The sequence below is a fragment of the Larus michahellis genome, chromosome 1, assembly GCF_964199755.1.
Source record: "Larus michahellis chromosome 1, bLarMic1.1, whole genome shotgun sequence".
In the NCBI taxonomy this organism is placed as follows: domain Eukaryota; kingdom Metazoa; phylum Chordata; class Aves; order Charadriiformes; family Laridae; genus Larus; species Larus michahellis.
In genome coordinates, this window is record NC_133896.1 from 147400240 (window position 1) to 147428101 (window position 27862).

At 40.1% G+C, this 27862-nt stretch overlaps 1 protein-coding gene across 2 annotated transcripts; it reads left to right on the forward strand.

The window, feature by feature from the left end:
• Positions 1-27861, forward strand: ASMTL (acetylserotonin O-methyltransferase like). 2 transcript variants are annotated; one of them, XM_074607551.1, is made up of 13 exons: positions 1-409; positions 1977-2108; positions 3512-3559; positions 3714-3778; positions 5827-5888; positions 8016-8124; positions 10625-11051; positions 14299-14461; positions 15874-16058; positions 18019-18148; positions 19254-19397; positions 19898-20020; positions 25125-27861. In XM_074607551.1, exons 1-13 carry the CDS (start codon positions 317-319, stop codon positions 25337-25339), a joined length of 1896 nt encoding a protein of 631 aa, XP_074463652.1. In that variant the 5' UTR covers positions 1-316; the 3' UTR covers positions 25340-27861. The 2 variants fall into 2 exon arrangements, with proteins under 2 accessions (XP_074463652.1, XP_074463645.1); XM_074607544.1 differs by lacking the exon at positions 25125-27861 and adding an exon at positions 21012-22203.
• Position 27862: the final 1 nt, after the last annotated feature.

Below are 27862 nucleotides of genomic sequence, written 5' to 3' on the forward strand. Positions count from 1 at the left end.
GCCCTTAGGCGGTGCACAGCTAATGGCCGCTAAACCCACTACGTCCCACGGAGTCACCCTGCTCTGCGGCTACCCAGCCGCCTTCCTCACACGGCGCCGCCAATACCGGCGCACACCCCCTCCCTGCGAGCCGCGGCCGGCTTAACGCCCACCCTCCTCCCCCGCCCTGGAGGGAGACCCGCGGGGCCCTGGCGGCCTCGCTGGGACGGTCCCGGCCCGGCTCCGCCCCGCCGCCGTATAAGGCCGCGGCACCGCCACCCCCCGCTCCAGGCCCGATCTGCGCGCAGCCGGAGGTCGAGGCGCGGTGGCCGCTGCCATGGTCTTGAACCCGGTGCTGGGAAAGCTGGTCAGCAAGAGGGTGGTGCTGGCGAGCGCCTCGCCGCGCCGGCAGGAGATCCTCACCAACGTGGTGAGTGAGGGGCTGATGGCGGGCGGGCCGCTCGCCTCCCGCGGCCAGGGGAGTAGGCCGGGGCCCCTCCAGGCGCTGCGGGGGGCGCGGGCAGCGGCCGCTTGGCGCCGGGTCGGAACTGCGGGGCCGCTGCCGCCCGTCAGCTCCCGGGGGCTGGTGCCACAGGGCGGGCACAAGCCCGAGCTCGGCCTCCCCCCGCAGCTGGGGGTATTAGTGTGTCTGGGGGGCGATGGCGGCGGCACAGGTGCCGGGCTTCCCCGCCACCGGGACAGCGGCCTGCGGGGCCCGGCGTGGCGGAGCTGCCGAGGCGGCTGCCGTCGCCGTGCTGCTCCCCGGGCTGCACGCCGGCTTATAGATGAGTATTGTTATTATTTTCAATCCTAATTTTTCCTGGTCACGTTTTCTCTGTCAGCAAGTACGCGTGCCTCAGTTTTGTGTACCATCAAATCAATACCAGAGCGAGGGGATTAAAGTGTTCTGCTGGCAGGGAGGTGGGGTCATCGGGCAAATAAAAGACTTGCTCAGGCTGAAAAATGCCAGCGTTATTACTTCTGCCGTGTCATACAAAAGTTTGAAAGGTCTTAAAGTGGATTGAAGTAATTAAAAATGTACTTTCATTGCCCTAACTTTAGATGCTCAATACCGAAACTTCTGAAAATTTGACTTAGGCTTCTGAAACACATGAAAGCTTCATGGGATTATAAAGTAGCACTCTCTTCTTCTTTCTGCAAAGCACATTTGGGGCACAAGGGAAGCCCTAACCTGTCGTTAATACTGTCCAGCCCCTGTGGAGGAACACATCAGCCTCACAGGGCGGCTTTTGAATGGCACTTGAGTATTACAATGCATCTAACTTAGTTTGCTTAGTGCAATCATTCCTCATGGGAGAAGTTGAACTTAAATGGGAAAAAGTATATTTGCAAAAGATGGAGGTGTGGAGAAGCACCAAGGTTCAAGCATGCATTAAGTTATTAGAAACATAATGTGCCTGCTGGGTGTAGTAAATTTACAGGTACAACCTGGCGGCAAGAAGTAGGAAGAATAGGGGTTTTTGACAAAACACTACAGAAACTGGCTGTTCTTCTTTTCTGTTTATCACATGTATAATGACACATAAAGTATGGGTGGTAAAGCTCCTGTAAGAATGTGTACTGCTGGTGCACAAGTAAAGCGCTATGGGTGAATGCAATAAAACAAAAAACAAAAAAAAGTAGTAAAATGGTCTGTTCTATGAAGTGTGTAAGTTTTATACTGCTAGATTTTTATAGGAGAAGAATGGTGAAATTTCTAATGTGATTAGATTCTAATAAATAATAAGGGTAAAACTGAGTAAGCACACCAGTTTAAAAGTTCTTTCTGATGGTGTTTTTTGTTTTGGACTGCTTGCAAATGATATATATACACCCAAACACTGTAAAAGAAGTACTTTTTTCCCCCCTGTGTGTTTGGGAGGGAAGGGTGTTAAAATGGAAAGTGCAAAAATCACGTTTGTCACTTGCTTAATATGTCTTGGGAGCAGCCTTTAATAACAAGATGCGATTGACTGCATTGCTTTCCTTTGTTACAGGGCCTGCGGTTCGAGGTGGTTCCATCCTGGTTTAAGGAGACACTTGAAAAGTCGTCTTTTGCAGCCCCTTACGAGTATGCTGTGGAAACAGCAAAACAGAAAGCTCTTGAAGTAGCAAACAGAATGCATGTAGTAAGTTACCAGGTGTTTTTAGCAATGAGAATTTTGTCTTTAAGTGGTGCGTGTTACTGTGACTTAATTTGCACATACTTCTTAGGTGGTCTCCGAGTGCATTTTCCCCACTAAAGTGAAATGGCAGTTTTCTCTCACTTGTGAAAGAGAGCTTCCTGAAATTAACTCACCTAATCAAAAGAAGGTCTCATGCCTGCAGTTTGGGCTTTCCACAAACAGAAGTTGGCCAGCATCTCTTGTCAGCAGCACACCTACTCTTGCTTGGGATACGTACTTGGTAGTTCCTTCCAGCTGCCAGGTGTGTGGCTGAATCTTATCCTGACACAGGATCATGCCTCTTCACTCCAGGTGTTTGTTGACTGTGGAGGCAGACGCTACGAAAAAAACACACTGATGTGCATCCAGGGCTCTGCTGTAGCTTTCATTGAACAGTAGTTCACCTGAACAGTTGACAAGAAAATATTCAGAATTTGCGAGTGTAAAGGTGCTGGAGGAAAGCAGAAAAAGAAGACAAATTCTGCTTTAAAGCATTCTGGACAAAGAAAGTCTAGCTGTAAGTCTAGCTGATTAGATCCCACAAAATGTACCATAATAATTTCTTAATAATGCAGCTCTGAAAGAGAGGAGTATGTTTGTTGAACCTATACTGATGGCAGAAAAGGAATGTTGAACGCTTTAAACCAACAGCGCTGCCAGATGTCACCATTCTTCAAAGCAAATATTGCATGATCTCCAATGTAAATCGTTATCCAGGTTTCTGTCAACTTCTTTTCAGAGAATGGTATGGCATTAGGAGAGTGGATTTTAAACTCCGCCTCAATAACGGACTTGCATTCGGCTTTCATTGCAAAACACTATGCTGGCGATAATGCTAGTTCAGTGGATTTCAAAATGGTTCTTCATAAAGATTCCTTGTAGCCTCTGCTTGGCTTTAAACTGTAATCTGTCCTGACCGCTGAGTTTTGATTTACTTGCATGTTATGAGGTACATAGTTATTATTTAACACAGCAAGACAGGAAACTTGTCTGTAACTGTGATAATTATATTAAAAAGTTTGTAGGGAGGTGATTCTTCTGTGGAAAGGCTGTTGATGTGCTTTAAAAATTATGTGCTTTAAATAGTAGAACTAATTCCAGACATCATTAAGAAAATTCCTGTATGAAGGCCAAACTTGTGACCTGAGAATGGTCTGCTCAAGCCTCCTGTTTTCCTTGCTTTTGTGGTGATATAAATGATTACTATTTTGTAAACAGTGCAAAAGGAGAAACAGTGTCTTGTTTTCAGGTCAGCGTAGAGCCCTACCTCTAAACCAGCAAACTTAAGTTTTCTTACCTGAAGTTTTAAAAAGTTTTGTTCTTTATACCTCTTTTGAGAAATACCTTCTTTCTTTATGCCTCTGCAGAAACACCTGAGAACACCTGATGTTGTCATAGGAGCAGACACTATTGTGGTAAGAAATCTTCTGTGGTTTATCATTGTTTTAATTTATGACAGGTATATGAGATACTTGTATCTTTAGGTTTAAAGTTTGAAAGCTGTCTTTAAACAACATCTGACCTCAGTTTCTGACAAGTAAGAAAAATCACTCTGTCTTTCTGTTTTAGACTGTGGATGAGGAGATCCTGGAGAAACCCGTTGATAAGCAAGATGCATATAGGATGCTGTCAAGGTCTGTAATTTTAAGTAAGAGTCCAAATACATACATGAAGCTGTTTTAAAAAGAGCTGTACAGATGTCTTAGATCTGTATGAAGAACTCAGTGGACACGAATTTTTCAATCATTTTTAGATAGTGTAAGCCTGTTCTGCCACTGAAAGAGTTAGACCTGCTTTTATGTACCTGGAGCTGCTTGCTCTTGCCCCTTCACCTTAGAAAGCTGATCAGGAACATGATGAACCATTTTGTTTTCACTTGGATTAGTTTTCAGAATCGCTTATCAGGAAACTGTATGTATGCTTCAGCTGGTACAGGAAGGGGAGCTATGGAGAGAAATCATGATGGGAAAGAGGACAGAATCATCACAGAAGTGGTTTGAGGCTTGACATTTAATGGAAAAATACCGCATGTACAAGAAAGTACATGGTGATATGTACTCATGGACAATTGCTTTAAATTCTGTAGTTTAACTGAGGAAGGAAAATCTGTTTCCATCAGTTTTCTCCATGGATGTTGGGCTGGTGTTTTTTGAGGCTTCTGCTCTTTTCCTAAAGGATACTTTTTCCTGCAAGCTTAATGTTATGTTGTAGCACTCAGTATTTTTTTTTTAAAGAAACACCAACTAAATAACTGTAGTCACCTCCTTTCTGAGGTATGAGGTGTGATGAATCCACTAGTCGCGCTTCTGTTTTGTGGGGGGACTACAGAAAAGGTGCACTGCTTATTTCACCACTTTGCATCTCCTGAAGAGAATACAAGTCGCTTGGTAGTTCATGGAGGTTTGTTCTGTAAGTCTATTTTAAATTTTTTTTTTTTTCATTGATGACTTATGCTGAATTTTTGATTCTTTGTGGCACGTTACCAGCTTAACAGTAGCAAAAAAAAAAAAAGTGACAGCAGCATATGTTATTAGTAGGAGATTCCCAAAGGAGTCTGTCTGGCAAGAGATTTCTCACAACTGTTTTTGCTTGAAATCAGGCCAAGTTTGTTTAGTTCAAAAATCATTTCTTTGTGGGTTTTGGCTTTTTTTTTTTTTTTTTACAGAGTTTAGTCTGATTCTAAGAAATGCAAATGTTTTGGGTTTGGTTTTTTTTTATAAGTTCAGTCTCTTAATCGTGGATATGAAATGCACTTAAAATGTAGGTTTTTATAGCTCCTCTTAATTTTGCTCTATATGAACAGCAGAAAATGCTGACAAGATATATATTTGCATATATCCAAAGTATCAGATTAAAATTTACACATAATTAATTTAAAAATGAATCAGTGAGTGAGATCTCGAGCGGGATAGTAAGAGTGCGAGATACTTCTGATCACATTAAATTATAGCCTGGCTAATCCCTAGGAGACTATTGCTTAATTAGTCTTTTCAAAGATTCGAGTTCTCGTGCTATTTATTATGCTTCCATTGTGTACACATTAGACTAATAAAGGCCTCAAAATCAGTTGGCCACAGTGTGGCGCTCTGGAGCCACTAGAAGAGCGAGCCACGTGGGTCTGGGGCAGGAGCGCCTGTAGGTGCTCCTCCTCTGCGCTCTGCATCTGTTACTCCGGCTTGCCGTGGCATCCCTGGGGACCGCTCTGCTGAGTACATCATCATGGGGACCGCCATGAGTACATCAGCTCTAGTTGCCTATCACTTGTTTAGTCTCAGTTGCATCACCTAGCAGTTTATTTCCAGCTATATGCCTGTAATAGCAATCTTTATGCCGATTGGCTTTTTCTTATGCATTTGAAATAGTCACTTTTCCCTGATGTACAGTAAATAAGCTAATACCATGGACTACTTTTCCAAATTGTGGACATCAGTACAAGTGAGATGTTGGAGACTTGAAATGACTGAATCTCTTGATAGTGTGTTTTTGTTTTGCCAGTGTCTTTTCACCTATATTGAAATAAAAAAATAAAATGTATTTATTTAGGATACATGTCAGAGCCGTCAAGTGATGTATTAATATAATGGTCTGTTTCTCAAGCTGTAGTAACATAACATGTAGAACATTTTTGCACATGACAGATTTCTTAAAACTGTTGCTTAATGCATATTTTTTCCCCTGACAGGCTGAGTGGCAAAGAGCACAGTGTGTTCACAGGAGTGGCTATTGTACATTGCCACAGTAAAGGTACATATGCCATTTTATTAAAACTCAGTATTTTTGTTAAAACTCAGTATTTTCATTAAAAATTATTCTCATAAGGACTTGTACAAGTGAAAAAACAGGAAGGTAATTTTTCATGTACAGTCTGAATTGGCTTCATACTCAAGATGAGAATTACCTTATCAATATATAAATTAAAAACTCCCCACAAAAGCCAGCTTTCTTACTGTATTCAGTTTTCACACAGGAAGGAGGATGACAATATACAATAGGCTTTAGAAATACTTTTTCTGAAAGCTATGAGACTAATTAAAAGACCAGTGTAAATTGTGGGAGTATTTCAATTTCATTTAGAGTTAAGGCAGTACAAACTGTAGGACTGAGCAGAATCTGATCCATATTAACTTTATTCCTGTATTCTGTTTACACTAGCTGATGAATACAAGCGGTTGCTGTATCTGTAGTTACTTCATTTTACAGTAAATAAGGGAAGTTTTAGAGCCCGTTTTTAGGGGATGAGTAAAGTAATGCCTTAATGCCTCAGACTGTTAATGAACTGTAGGAAGCAATATGTCAGTGTTCTTTATCAGATACTTTATATAGTAAGCACGTGGTTTTTATGAGAACTGTACCATTGTGAGGAGTGTGGTTCAAGGGACTTCCTCTCATAACTGTGCCAAGATTCTTTTAGTGGAACTTTGGCAAGAATAATTTCTCTGAAACTTCACTGAACATAGTCCTTCTGTAGACAAATTACTTACAGCTTCTAATCTTTACTGGAATGATTGTTCTTAACTCTTGTAACAGAAATCAAGTCAGTACGCTTACTAATACGCTAGTACAGTCGAAAGAGAGCTGCAGCAAAAGAAATAAAATGTGTTATCAAGGTTTACCTGTGAGCAATCCAGCAAGAATAATAATGCCTTTCATTGTTTACTCTAGGAAGAAAGTAAAAATGTACACAACTGCAGTACTGATGCTATGACAGCACATCTCATTTGAAGTTTACAAATTTAAGCCGTGTTATATTCAGATGACTAAAAATACCATACGTCTGCATATTCCCCAAGTGATGGAATCAATGAAAGAGTTTTCTAGAACACATTTTTAGCTTTAGATCTTAAGTGCAGTGCTGTTGTTAAGTACTGAATATATGTTACAAATGGAATTTTCATCTTGGACTGATTTGTTTCTTATCAGTACTGAGAGATGTGGTAATCTGTCTTTATATGCAACAACGTTTTTATTTCATCTGGGTCATTAGATGTTTTTTCAACATGAACACCATCAGTAGTTGGTTAGTATTCTTCTCTTGATCTGTACTGTGGATCTTTCTTACTCCTTCTCAAGAATCTCCACTGCTATCAAACTAGAGGTAACAGAAGACATTTACCTTGATATTTATTTTTTTTGTAATAGGAAAGATTAAAGAGAACTAATAATCTGTAATGTGCACATTCATTTTTGCAAGGCTGTTTCCTTTTGAACATGTTTCGGAAAAGCCTCCATCTGTAGTGATACCAGATTGACAGTGTACCACATGCAACAGGGTCTGCACCCAGGTGTGCAGTACTTGATTGCACTTCTGGCTTTCAACTACTTCTAGATACAGAAGTCTGAAATAATCTTGTTATTTCTTGAGACATGATATGAAAATAATGCTGATGGTTACCAATGGGACTGCTGAATGCCTGAGTCTGCAGTACAGATGCAGCTGCACGTTTGTATTCAAGCATTTGTAATAGCTATGTGTTTAACTATGGGGTGGCATTAAGAGTTCTTTGACAACAGTCATAAAGTTAGAAGGGCGTTTGTAGCCCTTTTTGTACTCGGCACTGGATGTGTATGCCAGCAGTCCATAAATAGCTCTGCATAAGCATTGTTAATTTAAGATTGCATCCCACACAGGCAGGGCAACCTGTTAGCCCCAGGACAGGACTGCAGAGGTTGAAAATGCAAGCTTTTACTTTTTTGGGGAAGTTATGAGTCCACTGTGCCTAAAGAGCATTATTAGTCATTTCATACATCTGTGTAGTATCTTTAATTCTTCCCAAGCAAAACCACCAAATGAATACAAACTGAAATAAAACTGAGATGTTATGTTCTCTAAACTACAGTTTCTCTTCTAATAAGACTTCTTCCTTTCTGTAGATAATCAGCTAGAGACAGAAGTCACTGATTTCTATGAAGAGACTAAAGTAAAATTTTCTGACCTGTCTGAAGAGCTCTTATGGGAGTACATTCATAGTGGGGAGCCAATGTAAGTAACACCCTGAAGTTATCACACAGTACTTGAGAATAGGCCTTAAGGTATGCTATTAGCCATCAGCATAAAACATTTTGTCCTGTGTTCTGTGAAATTTTGCAATAAATGATAGCATGAGTGATGCAACGTGGGTATTCTGTTCCTGCTCAGAACTAACATTCCTCCAGGGAAAGTGAGCTACCTTTTTAGTACTTTAACAAATTTGAAAAGTGAAGACTGTTGAGTGAGTACTCTGGATTAAAACGAGCAGTCATGCAATATACAACTACCTCCCTGTTAACAGAGGCCTTCAGGGAGCTTGGATACCTGAGACAGTGGCTTGTTCTCATTACAAAACAGGTGAATAGAGTGAGTACTGGATAATCAGGGTATTGGAGAACTTTACTGAAAGAAGCTAGAATTTTGTTTATTTAGTTTATCAAAATCACACTGTTCTGATGCAAGAAATGCCAACTCAGTTTTCACTTATTCTTGCGGCCAGTTTATATGTGTTCTTATGCCATAATTGTCCCTTAGCTCATGTGTTTCCTTCACCCTTGCAATATACTACTTACAGACAACATTGATTCCACAGAACAAATAGGATGAGAACATAATGCCTAACTACTCCTAAGATGAAGTTGATTAAGTTGTTCAAAAACAAACCAAAACAAACAGTACTTATTTGGAGACAACAAGGGAATGTTTGTGACTTTATGGAATTTGCCTTTCCTTCATATTTGCTGAAGCTTAGTGAAGGCAAATCAGGCCATAGTTAGCACTGTGGACTGCCTAGCTGGTGATCTGAGGTGAACTTTTGTCTCTTGACTCCAGTTCTGACTGTGTAAGAATATCAGTCGTGGTGTTTTTTATGCTCATTTGTGCTATAAAACAGTACAATCATGTTTTACTGGGAAAGAGGAACCAGCGTAGACTTTGGACTTATTTAAGTGCTTATGTGTAAATAAGGCATACTTTCTGAACATGTAAGGTTCCCAGCTTATTAAAGAGACTGAAGCTAAATTGGATTATGCAGAGAAGAATCTTCTAACAAGAATACCTTTTGTTAACAGAAATTCCTAGTTAGGTTTTTGGAACATGGTCTTTAGTATGCAGATGATCAGGAAGTTTTAGTTCCAAAGAGAAATGACCATGGATTTTTAGGAGGAATGTCACATTGAAAAATATTTTGGGATATTCTGATTATTTCCTCTGGAATAAACGATCTGGCAGTGCTGTGCTGCAGCAACATGGCTCATGAGCAGCACTGGGAAATTCTGTTCATTCTGCTAAACAAGATGTGTGACAGCAAGGGTTTCTTGAGGACCAAAGGTTCAGAGATTGTATTTCATCAGTCTCTGGAGCAGAAGACAATCAATTCTCATTCACGTAGTCAAGATGATAGGAAGCATTTGCTCTGGCCTTGGGAAGGAACTACTAAATATAGTGTCCAATAAATTTTGCAAAACAGTAAGGAGAAGTCTCTCATAGGGGTCTTTTGGTTGGTTTTTTTGGTCCCCTCCTCCATGGACACCTGTACTGGTTACACATTTATGAGCATGTAGGTTTTTCTAAACACTATTGCAGTTCAAGTGACCATTTGTTTGATTTTTTTAATGGCTATTTAATTTCGTGAAATCATAAAAAGACTTAATGACTACATGAAAAATTAAAAGAAAATTTTACTCTTTTGTGCTGTTGAAGATTGGATTGAATTCTTTTTATCCAAGGACAAAATTGGCGTATATGATTTTAAAAGTCAGTCACTGGTGACAACAGGGACTAATTCTGAAAGTATACAGCTGACTTAAAGTATGAATAAGGGAGGAGGGAAAAGCACTATCTCAAGGTAGACTGTGATGAGGCTATAAAAACCCCTCAAAAATTTTGGCTGCAGAAAGATGGCCTTTCACTTTCTGTTTTATTCCTGTTAAAATGCAATATTAAAGGAAAAGCCCCGTTCCCTAGTTTATAGCAATTCAAAAATCCCATTTGCTGGGATACTGATTCCTTTGTTTTTCTTAGGAGACTAGCAGAAAGGGAATCCAGAAAAAAAGTTCTAAAAATGTAAAAGGCTGCTTCTGATCAAATCGAAGATGAAAAATCTGCAATCTTCTTTGTGTAGTAACCTTCTTTCACGAGTAGTTTGTGTAATTCCATACTATCTGAAGTTAATACATCTGAGACTGACTGACCTTTGGTTTCAAAGCTTGCTGACTTGGACTTTCAGATTTGGTGTTATCATGTAGTACGCATACTTCTAACTGCCTTGTTCCTTAAATGTGAACAGTAAAATGTCATGGTAATACTAGTAATTTGGCCCAGGAATGTACTTTCACAGAAAGTAACCTTGGAACTCTAAATTTGTCTTTAGGTGTAATTATGCAAATTTCACTGTGTGGAATGGAAATGCATACAGGCAGAAAAACTGCAGTAGACCAGCAGTGCTGGTGAATTATTTGTGTTCTGTGCTATCTTTACTCTTAATATGTTGGTTTTGCTTTCTCTCTTCCAGGGACAAGGCTGGTGGATATGGAATCCAGGCCCTCGGTGGAATGTTAGTTGAGTACGTCCACGGAGACTTTTTAAATGTGGTGGGATTTCCTCTGAATCACTTCTGCAAAAAGCTAGCAGAATTGTACTATCCGCCCCCTAAACATAATGTACAACATAAAAAGTATGACTCTATCCCTTCAGTGGACACTTTTGAGAACCTAAGTGATGGAGAAAGTGAATCTTCAAATTTCACAGAGTGCAAAGGTGCTACTAAGTTGGACAGCAGTGGGATGTGTTCCTCAGGAGCCATTTACAAGTCTGAAAACAGTTCCAGGGTCAGAACTGGTTTTATAGTACCTTTGGAAAATCAGAATGGAGTGTCGAAAAGTGCAGCAAAAGTTCCATCTAAAATTCTAGACCTGATGGATGGTTTTAGAGCTTCAAAGGTAAGGGGAAAAAGTGAAATTACTCGTTACATTGCTAACTGATATGATTGTTTCATTGGACTTCAATATATAGCAGGTAATGTGGAATACTTGAGATGGAGTAAGAACGTATTAATAATTAAAATAAAAGGACCACTGAAGTACCAGAGAATCTAACATAGCTGAAATTTCTGGTGCAGTGCAAACACTGGGGTTTTTGTTATTTGCTTTTATCTGTTCTACGAAATTTCAGTTGCCCATTTGATAAACGTTTGTGTATCTTGAGAGGGGAAAAAGGTCCTCAGAAATTTTTTGTCCCTGCGTCATTGACCTTGGGTATGAATGGTGCAATTGTGCTTCCAGGATGTTTGGAAAGAGTACCTACCCTCTTGCCTCCCATATGTCCCTTTTGTCGTCTTGTCTGATTAAATGCAGTTTATACAAGATCATGATTTATCTTCCATTGGCTACATCAATGATTCAGGCTCTCTTGTAATTGGGAGGCTTCAGAATAACAGTAACTTCAGAAGTGGAACATTTACTCCACAAGTAAAGTGGAATGTTACAGGGAAATTTCAAAATGCTTTTAAGAAATTTCTCACTAATTATTGATAATTTTTTTAAATTTTTTTTACTGATTAGAAGAGCACGATCAAGCAGGGAGTTACCTTTGTATGCTCTGCAAAGAAAGCATTTAATATGGTTAAATTATCTGACTTAAAACTGTGACAAGAATTGTATATACTATGTTTTCATTTCTAGCTGTTAATGCTTAGTGTTAGGATTCTGTGGAAGATCTTCATTTTTTTTATTCCCTTTTAAGGAGATTTTTTTTTTATATACCCTGTCCCATGTTCCAGGTATGTTTAGCTGATAATCTCCATGCAGTATCTGATGGAGACATAGCAGCTTATGAACAGAAGGTCACATGCTCTGTGTAGCAGCCAAGTGTGATGAGAACTGAGTAGCTGGACGTTTTAAGGGCTGCCAAGTATTCTACTCAAAACTACAGCATGGTGAAGCAGAAACGAACACCAGTCATTCTAATAGATCACTGATCTCTATCAAGTCATTTATGTTTTAGGAAGAGGTGAAAAAACTGCTAAAGGGGCAGTGAAATGACAAACCTGGAGCTAAAGATATAACAAATTTGAGGGGGGATGGAGAGAAACACGCAATACAATGGACAATGGTTTTGCTGAAAGAACAGAAAGTTGTACTCGGATCTGAAGGAAAACCATAGTGTGGTGACTGTAGATCTGTGGGCGTGCTGCTTGCAGGCATGCAAAGCAGTATCGAGAGATTTGGCATAAAGCAGCCTTGAGACTGCTGCGTTTCTGAACTTCCTTGTGTATCCAGAGGGAGCGAGTTTTGATGTATGTGAATGGGTGAGATGATGCTTAGCATTTCTTCAGTTTAAGTAAAAAAGGAGAATCATCAGCATTTTGTTGCATATTATGTACACTGTTTACAGTAACAGGATGCCAAATTTGTTTTTCTGGTGAGAAAGACAGTGGAGGCTGTAAATAGAAGCAGAAGCTTTCCTTTCCCAGTAAACTAGCGTAAAGTCATGGATGAAGTGCTGAATTTCATGTTGAACTAGTGGGGAAACTTTTTTCTCAGGGCTTGGATCTTTGTAAAATTAATTACCAGTTGCAATGAATGCTTCCTGTGATCTGACAAAACTCATCGTCTCTCCACTTGTAGAATAGGGACAAAAGCACAAAAGCATTTAGTTTCACAAAAGCTCTCAAGTTCTATTTCATGGTGATCCCTGAGTGTTATTTCAAGGACTTCATAAAGCACAGTGAAATCTCCTGCAGGTGAAAATAGTGATGCCTAGCTTACTCTGAACAGCTGCTGTTGCAGAACAGGAGGGGTCAGGGTTAGTTAAATCATACTTTCTCAAACTTAATGTGTTGTTTAATTTGCATAGTTTGATCCATACCCGGCCTTTGAGGTTCTTTCTTCTTCGATATTTTTCTGGTTTGGTTTGGTTTTGTTCTCCCCCTCCTTGAACTGAGAATTACGGAATGCTAGAAAGAGTGACTTGGATCAGCCAAGCTTTTGACCCTGTCTTCTCACCTTCTTTTTCCTGTTCGTACAGTTTTCAGGTGTCCAAAGATTATGCAGGTCCTGGAAGCCAAACGGTTGTAGATTAGATGCAGTTGGTTCAGTATTGTGAAAGCCTGGATTATAATAAATGCCAGCTATACGTTCCTGTTAGAATAACAGAGGAAACTGTAAAAAGAGAATGAAGATGATAAAATATATAGACAGTAGCAGACCTTCCTCAAAGTTAATCTCTCTTTCTCCATTTGATTTCTATTAAACAGAATGTCAATGCATTTTTCTCCTTGACTGCCTTTGATTTTTAGACGAGAGTATTTCAGTTGAAAGGGATCTACAATGATCATCTAGTCCAACTACCCGAGTTGCCTGCAGTTGCAAAGAAATGGATTATGTGATTGCTGTGTGTACTTCCACTCTTATGCTCTACATAAATTCCTTGGGTTTAGGTGTTTTAACTGAAACTGGAGAATTGTAAATTAATTTCAAATGGAGAGTTATATATCATCCTATATCATTAACTTTCCTCTCTGATTTGGTTAACATATCTCTACAAGTTTAGTTAAGTTTTTCAAGTTATGCAGCTGTGTTGCCCATGGGTTTTTCTTCACCATCAGGCACTAGCTGTTCTCTCTTCCTCATTCCATGTGTACCTGTCCTGTTACGGTGTGTATGTAATATAGTTGTGTTCTGAAGTTTTATTCTTTTTTTTTTTTCTTAAGTTTTATTAAACAAAGACCAATATTATAGCAACTGAAGCTGTTACACTGCCTTAGTGGAGCTTTCCAGTTCCTTATGTTTTGGGTAAATCAAATTTAATTTGATCTTTTGGCATAGGTTCAGATGCTCAAGAATGTGTCACCTTATGGAACAAGCTTATAGATGGAGATATGCTAAATATCTGAATAAAGAGGTGGTCTTCATAGAAAATCTGTAGCCTGCATTCCAAAATACTTTGAGTTCCTATGTCTCCCAAACACCTCTGTTCAAAATTCTGTTATTTGGCTAAGATAATGAAACCCTCTAAGATGGAAGGAAATGTATCATAGCAAATTTTAGGAGTTTTGTTAAACTGTGTTGCACTTGTTAAAGAACAGCAGTTGTGTAGAATAATTCTAGACAAAAGGTATTGTTCTTTTGTTTCTTGATTGCTGTTTTTTAAAGCACAGTGTGCTAACAGTTTTTTTCCTACATGTAGGCTCTGTTTGTAGCCTCTAAGCTCAAGGTGTTTGATCATCTGAAAGATAAAGGTCCACTGAACGCTGTGGATATTGCAAATGAGGTTGGAACCTCTGTGTGTGGAACAGAAAGACTCCTTGATGCATGTGCTGCTCTTGGATTACTGGAGAAAACACCACAAGGTGACTAATTTCTCCTCATTTCCAACTGCATATAGTACTGAAAGGCATGCAGGACTGGAAGAGATGCTTTGAAGGTCACAGGGTCTGACTTGATATCGTGGGTAACTTGGATTTGGGGAAAGGGGAATGGATTGTTCTTTCTTTGCTTTCATTGTTAGTAGCTGTCATTGTTTCTTTTGGAGGCGGGCTTTACCTAATGAACATATTTGTGTCGTCTTTGAGGAATCCTTAGATTGTTTTTGCTCTTTGGACATAGTACTGAGCAAATTTCTATGAAAAAGTTACACGGGCAGTCCCAGGGAGCAGCGTAATAGCTCAGAAGGGAGACCTTATCGCGCTCTACAAATACCTGAAAGGAACTTGTAGCGTCGTGGGGGTTGGTCTCTTCCCCCAAGTAGCAAGGGATAGGATGGGAGGAAATGGCCTCAAGTTGTGCCAGGAGAGGTTTAGATTGGATATTAGGAAAAATTTCTTCACTGAAAGTGTTGTCAAACATTGGAACAGGCTGCCCAGGGAAGTGGTTGAGTCACCATCCCTGGAGGTATTTAAACAATGGGCTTAGGGACATGGTTTAGTGGTGGACTTGATAGTGTTAGGTTAATGGTTGAACTCAATGATATTAAAGGCCCTTTCCAACCTAAGTGATTCTATGAATCTATCTAAAATAAGGACCAAATTCCATTCCCTGCTGCAGCAATGCAGAGTCACAATCTTCATCAGAGAATTAGGGCTTTAACGAGGAGAGCTCTGGAATGCATCCCTCTTCATGGAGGACAGCTTAAATTTTAGTGCCCCTAACTGGAACAGTACTTGAAGTTGTATGTAGGTGAGAGAGTCAGTATTAGGATTAACTTTTTCAGTGCGCTATGTAGTTAGAAGTTTCCATACACATCATTTAGATAGTAATACTTGAAGTGGTCAAGTGCCAAGAAAAGGAAATAAAGGAGGCTTTCAACTCTGTTAGAGGACAGGACCAAGGAGAAAGCCCTAAAGGCAAAACACACTTGAGAAAGCTTGAATTTAAGCGAAGGAGAAGCCATAATCTAAAGAAAAATGCAGTTAATAATGAAGAACTTCTAATACTCTCCCTTGAATATTGGGTGTATAACTGAGGTACATCTAATTAATAACTGAGGTTTACAGTAAAAAATAAAAAAATGTATCTGTATTCTGTATACTATCTGTATCCTCCAGCATCTAAATTCTTTTTATAAACAAAGTACCTGCTCCTTTAAGAACGAGAAGACCTTTAGACTGATTTCACAGAAATTTTTGCACAAAAAATAATATGATCCTAAGATCAGGTTTGCTAGTTATTTAATGGCTACACAAGAAAACATGACTTCAGATTTTAAATGACAGTTGTAAAGTACTGGAACAAAAGCTGGTTGCAATTGTTTTCTTCCCACAAGGTTACAGTAATACAGATTCAGCAAATACCTACCTGACCTCAGATGGCGAATACTCACTTCACGGCTACATTATCCACTCTAATGACCACCTTTGGCCTCTCTTCACAAACTTGGAGTCTGCTGTCAAAGAAGGCAACAGGCAGAACCATCGAGCCTTTGGAAAGAAAGCAGAGGATTTATTTAAGGTAATGTAAACTCTTACTAGTATCAAAACTCGCTGTGAGGAGTCCAGAACTGATCTAGAGGCAAATGGAGACTGATTTGTCTAAGAAAGTTGGTCAGTCTCAGCAATTGTCGAAACGCGCTGCAACTTGCTAGTCTTAGATTTCTGTTCCCTTCAACTTTAGTCTCTAAAGTGCTGGAGCAATCACCAAATAGACTGTGAAATCTGAGTGCTGACAAAAATTCTCTGGATAAAATGTCCGTCTGGCTAACACACTCTTGTTTAATTTACACTTATGCGGCCTTTTTATAACACCAGGTAGTACCTTATCACAAATGCACTCCTTCCATATTGGGTGCCAGTCACTTGGTACTGGTGTGCCTCCAGTTCAATCTGTGCCAACTGTACTCAAAGCTGCTTTCAAAGTTGCTTTTTGCTGATACAGTGGAGAAGGGATCCAGTCTCTTTTATGAAGGTTTGTAGTTTTGTGTATGCTTCAAGCTGGTATATATTGCTGATAAGAACTGTAATCCTTTCTTCCATCTGTTTCTATCTCTGTAGCATTCCTTTTCCAACACTAGCCCAGGTGGATGTGTTCAGACTGGAGAATCTCTTCGGGTTATAAGTAGCCTATCTCATCAATGATGGGGGCATAAGTATTTGTGCCTGCTTAAGGAGAGGGATAGTAGAGTGAGCAGGAGAGTATGTCAGGTTTTAACCTCTGACATCAGTGCTGGCTTTAAGAGTACTTCAAACTACATCCTGCGGTTCTTAATTTGTACTTAACTTCTAGATGCTGATGAAGCCAGTCTCCTAAAGGAAGTGTCTACATCCCTCAGGTACAGTTGATGCAAAGACGTAAGGGGTTTTGGAGACTTGAGAAGGTCCTGTTAGCCTTAATGTTAGTACCTACATTACTGGTGGAACAGAACCTCCTTTAGGAAGCCTCCAAAGGCTTCCTTTGTAAGTTTAGATACTTTGCTTTAGGATAGCTGCTGCAGTAGATGCTTAAACTTATGTGCGTAGTAAGTGTTTTAATGTAGGTGAACTGGATCTCATGCTTTGTTAAACATCTGGATTACCAACTTGAGTTTGCTCAGGTGATGTTTGTAGAAACAGTCACTACCAGTTCAGGCCTGGGCTCCATATGTGCACAGGATAGTATGTCCAGGCAGCATATATGGGCTGTCTATGGCACTATGCATACCCTGGCCTGGAGGTACTTCCACTTCATGGTAGCTGGAAAGCTAGATATAACTGATGAAATCTGTATGAAAGTGAGATATAAAGGGATTCATGCTTATGTCTGATTTCAAAGGTAAAGGCATGAGGGTTGTGGTACTGAGTGCTTGTTTCTCATCTAATTAAAAAACCTAGTATGAGCTTTAATTTTTCTGGTTTAAGTTATGGTCCAGTCTAGTTATTTTCCCATCATGGGAGAATAAATGTCAGAATTAAAAGAAAGCAATTTGTGAGTATATCAAGAAGAAGAAGAAGCAACGCTTTAGGAGACTGAAAGAAAAAACTCAGTCTGTCCTTTCAGACAGCTTAAAGTCTGGAGACATTTTGCTGTGAAGCAAATGTGTTAGTAAATGTATATCAAAGGCACAGTATTTCTTTTAAAAGCACTTTTCAGATTATCCCTTCTTCCTGCTATGCTGCCCCAGCTTCAGGGGGCAGAAGTATTGAATTTAACATCCCTTGGGACATCGCCAAGACCAGGTTCAAACCAGCCAAGTGTATGTCCTTTGAGACGCACTGTGTTGTCTGTATGATCGGAATTTTTGAGAGGATGCACAAATCTGCTTATCACTGCAATAAAACAGCAAAGGATTTGGAGCAACTAGGCAATGGCACTTTCAACTGATCTTTTAATTTTAGACTTCTAATGTTAATGGTGCGTACCTACTGCCTTGGTTGGACATAGTTTTAGTTAAGTAATGAAAATAAAGTTCACTTACTGTGCTTTTTTCACTTCTTAGGACTATTATCACAGCCAGGAGGTGAAGCAACGTTTTATGGCTGCCATGCACAGCATTGCCCACCTGACAGCAAGAGACGTGGCTACAGCATTCGATCTTTCGCAGTTTCAGTCTGCCTGTGATTTAGGAGGTATTGCCTGTAATTGAACTGGTTTACATATTAAAGTGAAAAGCTTGATTTCAGTTCCATATTTTATTACTTTAAAATCATGTTGTTTTGGATTTTTTTACTAGAACTGCAGTAATATTGTCTACTGGTGTTCTTCTGGTATTGTAATGTCAGAATAAAAAGACTGAGTGCAGTTAACTGACAGCAGTGTTACTTAAATGTTATTTGAGTAGTTTCAAGTAAGTGAATGTCACAATTAGTTACATACTGCCACATAGCTCAGCACAGAAAACAAGATGGTTTGTGGTTCATCTGATAGAATATTGGGCTGAGAGCTCCATTTTCAACTGTGCTGTTGCTGTCCTTTGGCATGTCCAGGATTTTTCAAAAGTAATGAAGGATTTCTTTCTGAATCCTTCTAAATGGGGGTGTCAAGCTTTAAACACTGCACTGCTAGAACAAAAAGGTTGGATTCTTCTAGAATGGGTTTAAGTGTTTTGTGTGTTTTAATTATTAATATCTAAGATGAAAAGCAAAACGGTGAAGACCAATGGTACACTTGAAGAAACTCTTCTTGTTAGTGTCCTTTTTTACTCCATGCTAGGAGTTGCACAGAGGGAGTGTTATTACTTAGGGAAAGATCCACTGAAGGAATAATACTTAGTGCCTGGGGAGGCGGACAGCATGTCAGAGGAATTAACGCGGTACTGGTGCAACCTTTGCCATTTGCGCAGAGACTGTGCAAGACATTACCATCCCTGTCCTTCACCATGCTGGAGAGTGTTTGTGAAACTTCAGATATCAGTGCTTTGTGAATGGTAAATAGTTCCAGTGCTCTTCATCCACAAATTACAAGTCTTGCCCTTAATGTTCTTCTGACGCCCAAAAAAACTGAAGTACTGGTATCAAAGGTCATATTAGCAATTCTGTGATGGTAAGGAATAATGCCTGCGTTCCCCAAGCTTTAAAGCATTGCTGTATCCAACAGGAAGCGCCATTGCCCATGTTAATTGTGGAGCTGATTCGAGGTCTCTATCTTAATGTTATATACAGCCTTGTCTTTAAAAATGTCTGCAAATGCTGTGAGAAAAGACTTGATTTGACTTTTTTTTAAAACTTTCAACAGGTTGCACTGGAGCTCTGGCTTATGAGTTAGTACAAATATACCCAAATCTCAAGGTCACAGTATTTGACCTTCCAGAAGTCATTGCAAACACCTCTTGCTTTCAGCCTTCAGGACAACACACGGCTCCAGTGACATTTGTATCAGGTAAATGTAACACATGATCTTTTGTCTTATTTCCTCTATCCTGGAGCACAGAGCAGGCTCTTCTGCTGCAGAAAATGGTGTGCTATCCTGCTTCAGCCCCAAACGTGTGTCTTAGGACAAGGTAATGTAGGCTTACCCACGCTAAATGGGGACACTGCACTTCTCAAGCCCGCAGGGATAAAACCAAACTGGCTATTATTGGAGAATACGGATAAATAAGTATGAATTAGTCATTTTTGGGTACCACATGGGAGTAGAGGCTGCATGTCCTCTTCTCGGGCTTTTCTTATCTAGGCATTATATGTTACAGAACTCTTACCTGTGATCTGCTCTTCTCTTTAACTACACTTTCCTTATCTGTAAATCAGTGCATCCCTGTACCTGTTCATTCTTGTTTCTTTCTGCTGAAGCTCCTAGCTCCTCCACAATATTTTCATTTCATTTTGTAGGAATGTACCCTGTGGTTTCTGTAGGAATGTACTAACTCTGCTTTCCAACAGGTGACTTCTTCAAGGATAATCTTCCAGAAGCAGATCTTTATATCCTTTCACGTGTTCTTCATGACTGGCCTGATGAAAAGGTACATGTGCTGTTAAGCAAGATATCAGCTGTTAGCAAACCAGGTAAGCTTTTTCATCTTGTGGGTTTAAAGGTGCATGTTAATGCATAAACATAATGCGTAATCATAAGAAGCTCATATTTAAAAAAAGAGTATTTTTCTGCTAGAAGCCTTTGCTTGAATGTCTCTGCTTGCATTATGGTAATATGTACTAAGAAAAAAAGGAAACAAAGCTGCTAATAAAACTGTATAAAATAAGCCCTTAGTATAGTTGCAGACTTCACATAAAACTACGTCATCTCCCCCATCTCTGCCATGCCCAGTCTTTCTTACTAAGCCCTGTATCATCAAATACCTAAGCATGTGCTTATTTCTGTACATACAAGTCATCTACCTAAAGTTCCTTCAACATTAATCAAGAAGCAGCAGTTTGTTTTGCTATCTCAGTACTGCCCAGAGTATGATAAACTGGAGTTCAGCACTACTTTATGCACAGATTTCTTGAGAAATATGTAGCCTCTTCTGCTTTCTCCTATGTTTGGACAGTATAAAAAAAAATCAAAGGGGAAGACAAAATGCTAAAATCAACTGATTCCTTAATCCAACAGGATTAACGGTTGCCATGGAGTTTGTTTCATAGGAGAGCATTCAAAAATGGGTCTAGGCCATAAAGTCTAATCCTGTTTATAAACTATGCAAGAAAATTGTGGGTGACTCTTAATCTTGTTATGTGAAGGTTGGGGTATGACAGATGCTTAGAAGAGTTGCTTGGTTCAAACGGAAACAAGACTGAGTTTAAGAGCATAGTCAGAAAGCGATCTGAACTTCGCTGAAGTGGAGACAGTGCTCTATAAACTCCCCCTTCCTTCTAGTGATTAATGGTTGCTTCCAGGAAGAGATTACTGAAGGTAAATTTCCACCTCTGATTTCCACTGAAGACCATTAAAACACTAGTCTGAGGCACCCCTATAACTATCTCTGAACAAAACACTAAAAGCTTGAAGCTAGAAATACTTTACTTTACTGAACCACTTCTGGTTGTTTTGGAAATGCAGGAAGTGCCTTGCTAGTGGCAGAAATTGTGCTTGACGAACAGAAGACGCACCCTCCTAGAGCTGTACTACAGTCCCTCAGTATGACTGAAGGCAAGCAGAGAAGTGGCTCAGAATATAAACAGCTACTGGAGAAATACGGATTCACAAATATACAAATTAAGATCACAGGAAACTTACTAGATGCTGTTTTGGGCTTCAAGAAGAATCTGTCATCGTAGTGTGCCCAGAAGCAAACTGGGATGCTGAGTTTTTACAACACTTGTGCAATTTACATATCATCAACCAGGATGTCAGTTTAGGGTCATTTTGACCCTTTATCTGAACATAGTTGTTAAAGGCCTTGTATAAAAGTTGGACTGCAGCTTCTGCAGGACTAAGTTGTATGCATTTAAAAAGCTTCTGGGCCAGGCTGAAACTCTGGTGTATTAAAAACCTTTATGTCCAGTTCTTCTGGCTAGTTTGCAGACTGTATTAAGCTTAGACTTGACATAGCTGTATAGCATGGCAAGATAAAACTACAAGCTTTTATGAACCACATTAATACCTTATTTTTCTTGGACCTTAAAATTAAAGAGAATTCTCTCCCTGCAGTGTATTCAGTGGTTACCGCTCATTTCTATCGGAAATGAAAAAATAAAAATGAATACTGCACCACCTGTATGAATTTGGGGATGGTAGATCTCTCTCTCACTTTTCTGTGGGGCTTTACTCAAAAACACCTCAAGAAAACCCTTTTTTAAGCACTTTTTCCGCAGGCAAAAGTGAAAATAGGACAAAGGTCAAACATGTTCCTACAGCAGCTATAATGTCACAGAGAAACTTCAGCAGCCTCTGACCTCCAGCCGCAGTATGTGCCCACACAGGCTGCACCTGAGAGCTGTTCTATCAGTACCGGGTCTTTCGGAATATGATTAAATGGCCATATATGCTTTCTGTCTCATTACTTGAGATGAGTCTTAGGATTTATGTATAAATTCTCTTATGAAAATTAAAAGTAGAAGTTTCTTCATGTTCCTGTCTTTAATTGGAGAAGTACATACTGTATCCCATCTCTTCAAGTAATTTGTGACTGATGTCACCTCTCCTAATGTTTCTTTTTCCCTGATACCTCCTTGATATTTATTTTTTCTATTTAAAGTGTACTTTGTAGGGGAAGTCTTCCTGGAGATTAAAGTTGCACTTTCAAACTGGCTTTCTTCTCTATCAGTTGTGAATTTCTTGCTTGTCACACTTCTACAGCAATAGTCCCAATAAGGCAGTGCAAAGGAGGCTGTCCCTATGCAGAATCACTAACCTCAGCAAATTAAAGAGAGTTGATAAGCAAGGGTCAAGAGTTGCATCTGCCTGGTAGACTCTGTCTTATGTGACTTAATCAGAAGTTACTTTGCTCTTTGAGCACTGACTAAAGTAAAAGTGCCACATTGATTCAATTCACCATCAGAAACGTGCTTACTACAGAGCATTTCAGCTATACAGAACCCCACACTGGGGTTTTTAATTCTTAGCAGAAGCTTTTTATGAATTAAAATTTGACTGATCGCGTCTGTACAGACATTTAAAGAGACAAGGCAAAATATTAAAACAACTGAATAAAGTTAAAATAAGTTTCTTTTCTGTATTGACAGGAAGCTTGCCATTATGCTTAACAGATTTGTATTTTGAGAGAGGCTCATTCCAGCAATCGGATGTTTCTCATCTCAGAGTTATTCATAAAGTCCATAATGCTGTTCTTTACGATGCTGTAAGCTGTTTGAGTCAGAAAATATTTTAATCCTAAAGTTGGCACACCTGTAACTGTCATAGACTTTAAAACTGTGCCTCTAAGTACTATGTATCTGACTGTAACATTTGAATACAATGTGCTTGGCTACCGCATAACCTCAGTGTACTCTGTGATTAAAGCACAACACTCCATACACACTAAGCATTAGTCCCTTGGGCATGGTGTCTGTGGTAATGCACCGCAGCTTTGCAGTCTTGGTATAATTAAGCATTAGAGCAGGTTGCCCAGAGAGATTGTGGAATCTCTGTCCTTGGAGGTTTCAAGACCTGAGAACAAAGCCCTGAAGGAGCTGAGCTGACCATAGAGCTGCCCTGCTTCGAGCGGGAGGTTGGACTAGAGGTCTGTGGTCTATTTCAGTCTAAGCTGTTGTATAATCATTTGACATCGCCCCGTCACCTGAGAAATTATAAAGTTGTTTTCTTTCATTAGTGTTCAAATTAAGTTTTTAAGTTGCTGTGGAGAAAGCTGGTATCTTTTGCTGGGTGGTAGAAGGGGTGGATTTAACAGTGTTACACTGAAAAAACTTCCTAAGCAACAGACGTAACTGAGGAAAATTTGGGCCTGTTCACTAATCAAGATGTGAAGAGTGAGGAGGCTAAGTTTTAAAATCCAAATGAACTTCTGCCAATAAAGCCTGTAGGTTTTGTGCTCCCTGGGAAGCAATATTCATCTATGCCTTCTTGAGGATGCTGTCTTTTAACCACATTCTGCCTTAACAACAGTTTAGAGGAAATGTGATGCACAGAAAACAATTTTTTGAGATGGAGAATCGTGGGGGTGTCTGGATGTCCCAAATAACTTATTGTGGCAAATTATAATGACTGTTCTATTTGTGTCCTCTTTTTAGAATGTGTGAAATTTGGACACTGTCTTCCAAAGCTGTAATCTAATGGTGACTTAGAAATTATAGTCCTGCATTACTCTAGCTAGCAACGATTGCTGTGTAACCAGGAACAGCGATTCCCCGGTCCCTCTGTTCAAGGCAAAGGACAATCACACGGGAAGGGCCGGGGGGGGGGCTTCATCCCCCTGACTTTTGACACCTAAATATTAGGGATTCAAATCATCTAGTCACCTTGAGCTCTATAATCAGAAAAACAGGCATTTTCAGAGGATGATTCGTCTCACCTATCTGTGAAAAGAAATTTACTGGTTTTCCTAATAACAGTGCTTATACATTTAATAGTGGATAGAGTGTATTTAGGAGGGCTAGCTGAAATACAGCTATCTCATCTATGGATGACTGAATTAGGGGAGCAGAATCCTGCTGGAGAGAGAATGTAGGTTGAGGCTCACCTCAGATCTGCTTGGCTAAACTTTTTTCTTTGTGAAGCAAATTTGTGTCATTGGTTCATCATGGGGCAAGTGGCTTGAACTTGCATTTAGTGAGGTAGCTGATCATACGAAGAAGAAACAGGGAATTTATTAGTAAATCAGAAGGACTTTCATGATTCCTGATGGTTAACACCAAGGTCTCAGCAATTTTATCCACAGATCTCAGTCTTTTCTCTAAGGAACTGCAATGTTACGTTTAATTTACTTTTTGTCAATAGTTAAATGTCTTAGGTGAATGGGTAGGAATGGCTCTGAGGAGATTGGCTTAAGGGTCAGAAAGATACAAATGTTATACAGCACTTAGTAATACTAAAATCACTGTAAAATGGTGCTATTTTGAGCTGAGTTGGTGGCCTCCTACCCCCACTGTGCCAAGAGAAACCACCACATAAGATGCAAGGGCAAAAGACAATGAGTAAAACAATCCTCGTTTTGTCAGCAGCCCACTCGTGTCTTCCCTTTCCCTTCACGGGTCTGAAGACAGAGGAGTAAGCAGGATCATTGAAGTTCTGCTTGCATCCCTAAGTCAGTGCCACCACAAAGACCTCAGTTCCTACATAAATAATGTGCAACACTGACGACTTCTCTGCTTCTGTAATGCTCACCATCCACCATTTAGTCTGCTTGGCACTTTTCGATACGAATGTGAAGCAGCAATATATCCCAAAGAGATGTAACTACTCTTCCTGTCTTACTGTTTCGCATAAACCTCATGCCAAGTCTACAGAAGTCATCCCTTCTTCCCCTGAAAACAGAGACGTGGCTTGACTTGCAAGTGTTTGATCCCTCCATAGCATGGAAGGGAATTTCCTGGGTTTTGTGAGAGGAGCGTGTTATGCATTTAATAGTGGATTAGTCACTTAATAGAAGAGCAAATCCATAAATCATAAATGGAATCACCTGTGTCTTGTAGTTTACACCCTTATATATGGTAGCAGAAATTCTCTTGCGTGATAATGGATTAGTACTGTTGCATGCATTTGTTTTTAAATTAGGCTGTGGGATTTTGCTGGCTGAAATGGTGCTGGATGATGAGAAGAAGATCAGGAGTACAGCTCTGCTGCAGTCTTTGAACATGCTTGTGCAGACAGAGGGAAAGGAGAGAAGTGGCTCTGAATATCGACGCTTACTGGAACAACATGGGTTCACAAATATCAAAATCAGATTGACAGGAAATTTGCTGGATGTCGTTCTCTGTGTTAAGACCTAGAAAAAAATGGATTTAGTAGTAAAATCTGGATGTCTCTAGTCATGTTTGATGTTTTGTAATTATGCAAATACATTCTCAGTTTCCCATCAATACCATAAACAAGAATTGTTATATCAGCTTTCTGAAGTTACTTTCATAAAAAGGGGGAGAGATTGATTGCATTTATTTTGAACTTGAGTAAAATGATGCCAGTGTTACCGTGGCTGCACAACACCTGTAGTACCCTCAGAAACAAGTCTCCAACCACAAATGGTGTCAGCAGCCCTATGGCAGTATTCACCTGGCTGAGAAATCACAGTTTCTTTGTACTTGGTGCAAATAGAATAATCCCATTTTTAGACCAGCACACATTGCTTTGCCACTTTTCCAGGAGTATCATTTCAATACTCCGTCACCATCCATTTTAATATCATTTTATGTTACACTCTCTACTGTAAATAAAGAAACATTGCCTAATGGAGTCTGGAAACTGCTACTGCAATGGTGCAGTCAAGATTGGAAACAGAACTGGAGCAGCAGCTTCTCAGGAGAGTGAAGACAGACTCCTCTGCCTTCTGCGAGGCGTCTGGAAAAAGGCAGTTGTATAAAAGCACAAGTTTTATCTGTGATTATAATTGGAGAGGAAATGTGGGGTCACCATATTTGGTTGAAGAACATCATCCTCCTCTTCCTTTTTAACCTTGTTTTATTTGTGAACTCTTACGAAAGTGAATAGCAGAATATGAGATTAGATAAAGAACAGAAAAGAAAAAAAGTGCAGAAACAGAAAGCATGGTGCTAAAGAGAAAAGGATTTCCCTCAGTCAGATGAATCTGAGATCCAAATGTGAACGGGACAGGACAACTATTGACTGAACAGTTTCCTGTCACAAAAGTTAACATACGATTTACCTTCCTTTTTCAAACTGACAATAATTCACGGTCACAGAGTATGAAGTTCTTTTTTAACTGATAGAAAATTTTATGGGGAAAAAAATCCCAGCCTTGCACACATTGTGTTGTGCTATGAGAACATTAACATTCAGTTACAAGCTTTTTTTAAAGGAAACTACCACACCAAGCTGTGTGTGCCGTGTGCCTGCCTGAGAATATGCACTACAGCCTTTCATTAATTACATCCAAAATTGGTGCTGACACACTGTATGTGCCTAACCCTGTGTGGGGGTTAGGGAAAGAGTCACTTCATGGAATCACAGAATAGTTTGGGTTGGAACGGACCTTTAAAGGTCATCTAGTCCAACATCCCCGCAATGAGCAGGGACATCTGCAACTAGATCAGGTTGCTCAGAGCCCAGTCCAACCTGACCTGGAATGTTTCCAGGGATGGGGCATCTACCACCTCTCTTCGGTGTTTCACCACCCTCATTGTAAAAAAAATTTCTTCCTTATATCTGGTCTAAATCTTCACTCTTTTACTTTAAAGCCATTACCCCTTGTCCTATCACAACAGGCGCTGCTAAAAAATTTGTCCCCATCTTTCTTATAAGCCCCCCTTAAGTACTGAAAGGCCGCTATAAGGTCTCCCCGGAGCCTTCTCTTCTCCAGGCTGAACAACCCCAACTCTCTCAGCCTGTCCTCATAGCAGAGGTGCTCCAACCCTTTGATCATCTTCATGGCCCTCCTCTGGACCTGCTCCAACTGGTCCATGTTGTTCTTACATTGGGGGCCCCAGAGCTGGGGTCTCACCAGAATAGAGGCGCAGAATCACCTCCCTCGACCTGCTGGACACACTTCTTTTGATGCAGCCCAGCATATGTTGGGCCTTACGGGCTGCAAGTGCACATTTTCAGTTCATGTCCAGCTTTTCATCCACCAGTACCCCCAAGTCCTTCTCAGCAGGGCTGCTCTCAGTCCCTTCATCCCCCAGCCTGTATTGATACCAGGGGTTGCCCCAACCCAGGTGCAGGACCCTGCACTTGGCCTTGTTGAAACTCATGAGGTTCACACAGCCCCACTTGTTGAGCTTGTCCAGGTCCCTCTGGATGGTATCCCGTCCTTCAGGCGCGTTGACCTCACCACTCAGCTTGGTGTCATCCACAAACTTGCTGAGAGTGCACTTGATCCCACTATGTCATTGATGAAGATATTAAACAGTACTGGTGCCAGTATGGACCCTTGCGGGACACCAGTTGTCACCGATCTTCATCTGGACATTGAGTTAGTAACCACTACCCTCTGGATGTGACCATCCAACTTCACTATATCTATGTTATCATTTAGAATATAAAATAGCACACAATTTACTTCATACCTTTTGATGTGCAAAAAAAGGCATAGTGACGTATAATACATAGTCTATTACACTACAGCAGAGACAAAGGCTATGCCTGACACATCTTGTTCTCACAACATCCTCTCTGAGACAAACACTCTCATTTTGAAATCCTGCGAAGTACACACGTGTAAGCAGTGGTTTCGGACAGCTCAGCTACTGCAACTTTGTGGTTCACCAGTCAGCTATTTAAAAAAAATGTTTGGCTTTATTTATTTTTGTAGGAAATATCCATTAAAAGTGAAAGCAATA